Source organism: Malus sylvestris, chromosome 12 (genome assembly GCF_916048215.2).
Source record: "Malus sylvestris chromosome 12, drMalSylv7.2, whole genome shotgun sequence".
Classification (NCBI taxonomy): domain Eukaryota; kingdom Viridiplantae; phylum Streptophyta; class Magnoliopsida; order Rosales; family Rosaceae; genus Malus; species Malus sylvestris.
In genome coordinates, this window is record NC_062271.1 from 4,906,945 (window position 1) to 4,917,799 (window position 10,855).

At 35.3% G+C, this 10,855-nt stretch overlaps 1 protein-coding gene across 1 annotated transcript; it reads right to left on the minus strand.

Moving 5' to 3' along the window:
* Positions 1-3,214: 3,214 nt before the first annotated feature.
* Positions 3,215-7,039, minus strand: LOC126592813 (probable carboxylesterase 15). Its single transcript, XM_050258602.1, has 2 exons — positions 6,310-7,039; positions 3,215-3,815 (listed from the first exon to the last, which is right to left on the minus strand). Exons 1-2 carry the CDS (start codon positions 6,981-6,983, stop codon positions 3,509-3,511), a joined length of 981 nt encoding a protein of 326 aa, XP_050114559.1. The 5' UTR covers positions 6,984-7,039; the 3' UTR covers positions 3,215-3,508.
* Positions 7,040-10,855: the final 3,816 nt, after the last annotated feature.

Here is a 10,855-nt window from a genome sequence, read left to right on the forward strand (position 1 = left end):
TTGTTATCAAAAGCGGACACTCTAAAATATTGAGTCCAATATTTGCCGACGATTAATTTTGAATTGAATGCTTTAACTTTATCTTGCTATCAAAAGCGGACGATCCATGAGTCCTAGCGTCAATCAAATTTTTTGTTGAAATCGTTGGAGATACCTGTGTCGTCTTTCTCTAGCAACCCACCTATGCTTTGCCACTTAGGTCAAGAGCCTCCCAAGTAACCCATTCCATAGAACGTTATAGTGGTTTGTCTGCCTCGTGCACCGCATTAATCTCAGTACAGAAAAATGGCACTGGACATGCCAAATCGAGAATAAAATATTTCATACTTTAAGGATAAAACCGACCTAATTCCGAAATACTTGTGACTATGATTAACATAAAAGTGAAAAGTATTTTTATATTAATAAATTCAATTGGTAAAGTACTATTGAACATAAGTACTTTGTAAAGAAGCATTTCCGAACGTCTTGTCAAGGCAACCAGCAGTGTGTAAACCAAAAGGAAAACGCGTTGCATGCGAGACATTAATCTTTAAAAATAGGGGGAAATGGAAATGTGGATAGTTATATATTTTTTCTTTGCTCAATAAGATAAGGCTCAATTTGTAGTTGATGAATATAATATACAAGCCCTAATCCAAAGCATGGCATGGATTGATAATTATGGACCCACTAAATCTTCTCAGAAGGATCCTCATAACCAGACAATGAACAATTTCATAATTTAGCATAAAAGCAAATATTGGATGAGCATATCAAAATCTCATACGAAAGGTTTGATTTGAGTGAGTTTGGTCTAAAAGTTATGGACAGGGACGTTTATTATTGTTTAATCAAAGGGATAAATAGTCCATCTTGATTTCGTTTTCTTTGTAAAGGGACTACAACAGAGGAAATATTGAACCAATTAAGGGACCATGATAGCTTGTATCCATGTCAAATATTAATCTTGATCATGTAACACTAACTTAACATATGCAATCATATAATGTTTGGGTTAACTTACGTATAAATCTTGTTGACTGTAACTTAAGAATAAATTTCTTTTATTTCAAAACCAATTTTATCACACTTATATACAATCATGAAATATTTAAAATGAAAACGTTAGCTCAGTTTGTTTTAACTTGTGCTGATTTATTTGTGTTGACATTGAATCTCACATTGATGAGACAAGAGACTTTATATAAGTTGAGTTATTTTTCATATTGCTAATTGATTTTATGGTAGAACTTCAACTTTCTTTAATTTTAATTGTTTGAGATGCCTTTCTAATAATATTCAGGACACTATTATATTTAAAGATTATATACTTGGGGTTAGGCCTTATATCCTGTTTGTCTTTTTATCATTTTATACAAGGCTAATTATATTAACACCCCACAAATTGTTGAATAAACCCCACAAACTTAATACACCCCACATTCTCAATATACATCTTATATTTTGTACATACACCCCACATTTTCTTTACACCCAACATTTTTCAAATCTTATAACACTCATTTTTAATTTTCAGGGATTGAATCTAACCATATGAACACTAAAAGATGAATATGAATATAGAAGTTTAAATAATGCAGCAAACGCAAGATTAAATAATTATCGATGTCATCGAAATCACTAAAACAATGAAAACTATGAAGTCTTACCTCATGTGAAGCTCCTAAAACATCGATTTCGTGTTCCATTCGTCAAAAACAATTTTTCTTAATCAACATGTTTGATAGTTGAGAAGATAAATAATACGCTAAAAGTGATTTGGGGTGTATTTATAAATCTTTATTTTTTTAAAACCTAATAAGGTCAAAATTGTCATTGCATAGTGGAGTAAATAAGTCATTTAATATTAAATTTTAATGTGGGGTGCATTCAACATTTGTGGGGTGTTAATATAAAAACCCTTTATACAATGATATATTTATATTAAGAGGTGACAACTTTAAGCTAAGCTACACAATAGTTCAGTCATAATAATTTGGTATTTAATTTGCAATTTACAGAGTCAAACCTAATGCTAACACTTACAAAATAGAGAATAATACTATTTAAATTCGGGAAGAAAGTAGAGAATAATACTATTAGATCGTAATACTAAGTCGTGTATTTTTCAAATCATGAATAAAGCTCTCTTACCGTCAAATTTCTAAAAGAAAATTATAATTTAAAATGATAAGACTTGTAAGATGATAACACCCTTCTTCCTCAACTTACAAGACAAGAATGACTTTTTCAATCATCGTATAGAAGCCTAGTTTTGTGAGTGAGTGAAGAAGGGCCATAGAGCTTAGCCATGTGTAGACCGAAATGGTCTCGCGAAGCCGGTCACAACGGTTGGCTACGATCCTTTCCGACAGTTTAAGAGAACCAGACTTCAGGAAGGTATCCATAATGTATGCTCTAATTTTCTTATCGCTATCTTTTTGAAGCAGATAGTTAACAAATCATAAAAGCCTTTAGATCAACTAATAGCAAAAGAAGGAAATGATTCATCCTCTCCCTAGTAACTTACAATAACAAACTCATGCAAAAAATGAGGAAAAAAATCTGATTAGCCCTTTATAATACTACCCCTATTTCCGTAATGGATTACCTTAACGCTTGACAATAAAAAAAAAACTCCCTTACAGCGAGACATGACCGCGACTTAAGATTCAAGTACCATTGAAAAGACTAAAGAAACGGAAGGAATGACTACCTGTAATAAAGCATAGGCTAATACGGGCCGACCAGAAGAAGCAAGGCTTAGATTACTAGATCATGGACACAATCTTCCTAGAAGAGCCCCTCGCCTCACCTTTTCTAGACTCTCCTTCTTGCTTGCTTTGTGGTATGTTGGCTCCTCTTAGTCCCTCAAGTAACTTTCTTACCTTGTAGCGGTTTCTTCTAAGGCTGTTTTGCCAACATCACCAATTGAAAGAAAGTCAGCCAGAGATGGTGGTTACTTGGCTAAGGTTCGGAAAGAAAGGCCATTGCCCTCTAGTTATTAGCCTTGTTTCTGACAAAATTCCTAATCCTATGCTCAAACCGTTTAGGTTTTTTTTCTATGTGGACCAAGCATGATAATTTTAAGCAGTGCGATGGTTAGTTGTTCATGGCTAGCTATACCTATCGTTTCTTTTTTAGGGTCAATATCAGTAATGCAGTTCATCCAACGATAAACCTAATCTGAATCATAGAGCTATGACACATTCAAACCCGAATGAACAAAGTGTTGAATTGAATCGTACCAGTCTCTACTGGCGGTTATTACTCATTATTTACTCCCGTAACATTCAACATAAAACATACATACATACATACATAGATACATACATACATACATACATACAACTTTTCATGATAAATATTAATACTTATTGCTTGCTCATATTCAGAAAAAGCAAGTTGCTAGCTACACCTACAAATTCTTGCATACAAACATACAAGCTCAAACACTTCAGAATAAATTAAAGAGCTGGAAACACTTCCAACAATATCACATGCATGCATGCAGATGATGCCTTAATCAGTTGGAGTTTTCGGTCATAAATCTTTTAATAACTTGCAAAGCTTCATTCGAGACTTCTGAGTATGGATCATTAGTTAAAAAGCCATGTTGCTCTCCTTCAAATTCGACATACTCAATTTTCTTTCCCAAATCTTTTAACTTTCTCCAGTAGCTCTCCACCCTATCTTTCAACAGTTCATTACCACCCACGATAACCAAGATGGGATCAAGGGCCACCTTCTCAAGGTTTGGACTGTTTGGTCCAAATGGGTTGACCATTGGATGGTCTCTGGTTTCTCCTACTGGCATCGAAAGCCTCCAAAATCTGCATGAATTATAACAGTTAACATGGATATCAAATTAATTTCATATAAATCGGACAGGGATCCTAATATGATACATATCAAATCTTTTACGTGGGAATAATACTAGAAGGAATATTGTTAACCAAAAAAGAGAAATGATCATAAAAATTGTTCTCTTGTAAATTTATTTCGGTATCCAGTCAAATACGTGTACAATATTAGAACCATCAGTAATGCATTGGTTAAGGGAATATGACAAGGAATATTGTTTGATTAAAAAAAGGATAATGGATATGGCACTATCTTAATCATTTTTGGTGTGCAAAGGTCATACTCATATTGGATTAAGCACTACTTACACGATAATTAGACTTGCTTGTTATCCTGATATCAAGGTTATCTAGCTTTATATCATAGTCATTTCGGGTTAGTTGGTCATGCTTATATTGGATTGAGCACTATCTTACACGTTTGAAACTAAACTCAAAGTTTGATCATTATTCGTGCATGGTAAGTAGCAATGTTGCATATGTTCATACCACACAAATCAAATCAAAGTATCTTCAATAATTGTCAAAACCACAGTATTTGTTTTTCTGATGTTGAAAAAAGTACTAAGTTTGAATCTCTCTTCTTTTTCTGTTGAGAAACAAAAATTTTAGGAATTCTTTTTGTTAATTGTTATAAACACTGAAATAATCATCACGCTTCTCCCTTCTTAGTTTTCTTACTAGAGATGAGTGCATCATGACTACTTTTTTTTGGCAATAATAGCTCTTTCTCTTTATATCAATTTTTTAAAGCTATCTAAGTGATCACCATTTAACTATTTATTTTTGTTTCTCTTCCCATGAATGTAAGAGGTTCTAAGTCCGAATTCTTTTATTTAAAAAAAATACCAACTGATATTCTTCATATGCTAAACTTGATGTGTTTAAATCTAATCAAGTTATGATCATTTTGATTATAGTTATTATTTTTTGGATTGCTCATGTTGGTAAAACACGGAAGAGGATCCTCTCCGGATCCACGGATCTCCACATCCTGACCGTTCATCGTACATCGTGCGGTCAGTTTTCATCAGGTACAATTTGTATTTAATTTTAAATAAAAAAAATCAAATGATTTCTGACTATACGATGGATAATGAATGACTAAGACATAAGGATCCCTAGATCCCCACAATTTGGATCCGAATGGGATCCAAATCCGTAAAACACAAGCTAATTAAGCTTAAATTATTACTTTGATATATTATTTGGATAAGGACACCTCCAATACCAAATGATGACTCATTTAAGGTCAAGTCATGGCACACGTAAAGAAGAAATGAGTTTCACATCAACAACTTTAGAGGGATTTGGAGGGCATCTTCTCCCCTGTTTAGGTGTCTTCTAGCTAGTAGTCATCACCTATAATTTATATATAGTCTAATTTTAGACCATAAAAGTATATAGTCTTTGTCTTATGAAAGGACAAATAATTACGATGCAATTCACATGTGCCGACATCTTTTATGGTCAAGATGGATATGACATTTAAATAATTGACAAAACATCTCACAATTCATATATGTCCCTAGTCAAATTTGATTGAATGCCCTCATAAACCTTAATTTGGATGCTTTTGATTGTAGTCAAATTTTACTCTATGAGATTCCCATTTCTTTGTACCAAAATGATTTGTTGCTTTATGGATCCTCATGAATAGGTAGAAATGCCTTCTTACAAATTCACAAGGTGGCCAATTGCAACGTATAATTTTTCATCTTTCTGTAAAAGAGACGCAAGTTTCAGGTACAGATAAAAACTTCTCTTAAAAGAGATAAATGGGGTATACAAGTTTTGGGTTTTTCTACAAACAAGTGGACACCTAGCTAACTGCCCATTTGAGAACAAAAACAAAATAGTTGACACCAAGGGAATTAATTAGTTTATGGAACTTCATCTCATGCATGGAGTTAACTTAATTAGGGTTTGTGTAACTTTTATCAAGCAAAAATACTTGTATACATCGGAAGAAGCACATTATCCGAATTAAGTAATTAGATTTGTATGCACTTATTAATTGTGACTTGTTTTTTGTATCAAGGTGCAGAAGCAGAACATTATGGCTGACTTATCTCATGCTTACTACTACAATGTTGAAAAAAGTTTTAAAGTGCATATCTTCACACTCCCTATTGATTGAAATAACAATTTAAAACATTATGTGAATCTAAACTATTGATAGAGAGGTTTAGATTGAATATACAATTCAAAATAGACGACAAAAATGTGAAATTATCACGCAAGAGAATATTAATTAATACATAATTAAATGGACGATATGCAATCTCACAATATATGTTATATTATGTTCCTTAAATATATGATCCAGATTGAATGTGGAGATTGTCATATACCAAGTTGTAAGATAAGAGATCATTTTCCTCATAAAGAAGAGAAAAAGATAAGAGAGCACTAAATGTGCAAACTAGCAAAGGACAAGACTCGAAAAGTTTTGAAGGAATACCTGTCAAGTATTTCCAAACTCAACAATGCCTCACAAGGACCTTCCTCTGACTTTGTCCTTTCCGCCCCACCAAAAAATGGCGCCAGCAGCACAAACCCGCGTACCCTAATCGGAGCCGGCTTGATCGACCCCGTCGCGAGCCGAACCGCCAGGTGGTGAGCCATATTCCCACCTGAAGAGTCACCCAATATAAAAACCCGGTCGAAGTCAGCTGTACCACCAATCCATGCATCACAGTTATTCGTGCTCTCTCCCGAAGCCTCCCTCTGCAGCCACTCCACTGCACTCACTGCATCGTCAATCGCGGCCGGAAGTTTGTGCTCTGGAGCAAGCCTATAGTCGGGAGATACCACAAGTGCCTGCAGCCCCGACGACAGGCGGATGCAGCAATTGTGGCAGTTTGGCCACACGTGTGAGCCAACACAGAAGCCGCCACCGTGGAAGTAGAACACCACGGGGAGCTTGGAATCTTGGTTTGTCGATTTGGGTTTGTATAAACGAAGGGAAAGTTTGTGTTTTTTGTCGAAAGTGATGTCTTTGAAGCCCACGGAGCCGTCATCAATGACAGGAATGTTGAAGTTTATGTCCGTTAAAGAGCAACGGTTGATCGAACCGTCGCTAAAGACTTGGAGGACGCCCATGCAATCTTCTACTATGTGAGGGAGGGAACCCATTTTCTTCTTCTTCTTCTTTTTGGTTTGGTTAATTGGGAATGGAGGGTGAAGAAGGATGGATCATGGTTAGGGGTATATATAGAGAGGACAAAGAGGAGGGTGGGTGGTGGTGGGGATAGAGTGAAATTTGAGGGTTATTTTGTAAATTAGTTAATGGGGACATTATTGAAGGTGGTCGCATATGCATGCATGGCCATTGGTTTATCTTATTGTTTTGAATATGGACCATATATAAATGAGCTAGGTAGCTGTAGAAAGTTGGCTTGGATGGTTGAAAATTACTAGTTTCCTGGAAATTTATCAAAATGCTAGCATGTGTGTAAATATATATCTGTTTTTTTAAAATTATAAAGCCTACGTGGCACGCAATTTCAGTAACTAAGAGTTAACTATGTTTTTCGGTGGCTTAAATGCTGACGCGGGCATATCAATTCATCAACTAGCTCAGCTAGGCGAATAACTTGAATGTGGTGATGTGATGGAATGAGCAATTAACTTCCGAATCGAGCGATTGTGGCCGAGGAAGGAACACTCTCAGTCTTGGATTCTAAAACCTAAAGACAAGATTATTTAAGTCATTGTGAGGTTCTGGATCATGTGCACAGGGTTTGGCAGCCTCAACTATATTAGTGAAAATGTAGGTCCACCGAATCAGTATCAAACTATATGGACAAAGATACTCAAAGGAGATGAGCATCCTAATTTTAAAAGTGGTTCAGCTATCTGACTTTTCGCCAATTGAGATTTAGGATAAATAGTCAGCCACATAATCAATGATAATATCCGCCTATCCAGTCGGTTGAGACTCCTAAGTCAAATTGACTCTACAACTCCAGCCATGTCGATCCAATCAATCCCTTCATTGGATGTTTCTGAAAAGCCCGTCTATCCAGTAGGTCGTTGTACATCAGCCACCAACCTAAACATGTCTATTCAGTCGAAATTTATGCTAATGGTTAATTAGTACATCAATTTCATAGAAAGATGCGAAAGGATTTCACATAGAGCGTTAATTTTTGTTTTGAGTTGAAAGTCATTTACTTGTTGCCCATAATCTTGTATTTATAGGTGAAGAAGGCAAGGTTCTAAAAGTCGTTGGGCGCTAGTCGGGCGGCGGGCTGGGGCTTAGCGCCTAGGCGGCTAGGCGGAGTCTAGGCGGGCGCCTAGGCGGACTAGGCGGATTTAAGTAAATCTATCATATTTCAGGTAAATAAGTGTCTGCTTCTATTTGAAATATATATAATTTCATCATAAACTACAAAATAGAATGCATATATATCATGAAGTATTGGAACATAATGAAAACATGTGAAATAAGGATATAATGTTTGTTCATTCAAGTATGCAACAAGTCTCTTACAATTTATTGGAAGGCGGAGTCTAGGCGGGCGCCTAGGCGGACTAGGTGGATTTAAGTAAATCTATCATATTTCAGGTAAATAAGTGTCTGCTTCTATTTGAAATATATATAATTTCATCATAAACTACAAAATAGAATGCATATATATCATGAAGTATTGGAACATAATGAAAACATGTGAAATAAGGATATAATGTTTGTTCATTCAAGTATGCAACAAGTCTCTTACAATTTATTGGAAAAAAAACAAAATGCAAAATGAAAGTTATGTATTTTCTGTCTAAGTGAGTTGCAACCTAGGCGGGTCCAGGCGGGTGCCTAGGCGGGCTAGGCGGGTGCCTAGGTGGTCTATGCGGTGGGCTGGGGCCTAGGCATTAGTCAGGGCGGTGGGCTGGGGCCTAGCGCCTAGGCGGGGATTTTTAGAACAGTGGAAGAAGGTTGAGGTTCCACTATAAAACCAATTGGCAATATGGGGAGTAGTCCAACCTCTTATAAGTTATTGCAAGGTTTCTCCTTTCACCAATGTGGGACTCTTTTACCTTCACATTCTCATACCCCCTCTCACATTTGATGAATTTTCAAGTCAAACACGTGGACAACTTGAATTGGATGACGTGGAGCACATGTGGCTGTTGGGATTCACGCGTGAACCAACCTGCTCTGATACAATGATGAAGGTTAAGGTTCCACCATAAATCCAATTGACAATATGGGGAGTAGCCCAACCTCTTATAAGCCATTGCAAGGTTTCTCCTTCACCAATGTGAAACTGTTTTACTTTCACATTCTCAAAATGAGAATAAATTGCTTGATATTTAAGTCGTACTATAGAGTGTGATGGCATTGCAACTCCTTGGAATATTATCATAATATACTTGAAGTTATCTCCAACTCCTCATGGCCAACTGGTCCCATTTATCTCTTTTTAACTCATGATCAAGTCCAAGCCTTATACTTGATTATCTCCATATAGTATTAAAGATAGTTGCATGTAACATATCTAGTCGTCACTTCAACATGAGTCCTCATTACATGAAACACTGGACTCCTTAATTATTCATACTCTCAAGCACTTTCAAGATAATTACCAATAACACCTCGGACACTATGATTATTAAAACCATAATAATAAGTTATTAAAAATGATTTTGATCTTCTTTTAATCTAACGGTTCCAAACATATAGACTGATAGTACAAAATTGAGTATAAGCATTACCCAATCTCACTCATCACATATATCACATAGATAAAAGAAAAATTGTCACGAGCCAAATTAAAGAAATGAAAAACTTTGTCCATTCAAAAATCGGCTACCTAGTTTTACTTTTCAACAATATTACACTTACCACTCATCAAATCTGTTAACCAAACGACCACTAGGCTACCTTTACTACAATTCACCATACATCGGTGATTTCCTTTTAGGACAATCTCCCGTTTTCAAAATGATGGAAAATGGTCACTAGGAAATACCTATATACTACAATTTCCATGTTGTTTTCTTTAGTATTTTTTTAAGGGGGGACAACGTACTAGTGTTAAGCCACAATTATCCATCCCTTCCCAACCCGAATAGGCTATGGGGAGTACCTTACATGTGGTCACAATTAAGCAGACTCACCAGCTCGGAGCATCGAACTCTGGACTTCCCACATTTTTGTTATTGAGGAGCCATAGTTCGTTCCCTTACCACTGGGTCGCTTGCTATGGTTGTTTTCTTTAGTAGTTTAGTAGATATTAAAATTTGTTCAAAATATTCAATAATATTCATGTTAAAAATGGAATATCTAGAAAAATATAAAACAAATGTGTGTACTTTTCAGGAACGTATTCAATTGAGATATTGAAGAATTTTAAAGAGTTTAAAAATGCAAGTGGCTTTTAACTTAGTTGGTTAAGAGCTTTTGTCTTTGTACCCGAGTTTCCGAGTTTAAATCCCTGGCCCTTTCCTGTAGTTTAATGTAGATTATCCTAATGTTTGTAAAAAATTTAAAAATAAAAATATTGGAGTATTTTTTAGGATTCAAATGTATCTTAAAGGTGAGAGATGTTCGATTAGTATTTTAAAGGAGTATATAAAAGTTCATGTGTATGCAAGTAGCCTTCTACCACAATGGTGGAGAAGAGTGTTGCCCTTGTACCATGACATGGGTTCAAATCCTCTAATATCTAATCTAACAAATTTATTGTTTGAGAAAAACAAAAAAAGTTCATGTGTATTAAATAATGATTTAATTTTAAAACACTAGTAGTTATATGAGGATTTAAATGTATCCATGGAAGTCTATGGGTATCCAATCAAGATTCCAAAGGAGTTATAAAAGGGAACTTTAACGAAAAGCTTCCGATACTGTTCACTTTAACGAAAAATATTTTTACACTAAAAAGTCAATCATAGTACTGTTCACTTTACCCTTTATTTTGTCCTTATCGTTAAAACTCAAAGTTTTTAGGCCTTTTTCATTAGTTTTCCTTTTATAAAACTCTAGAGAAATAAGTAGTCCCTAAAAC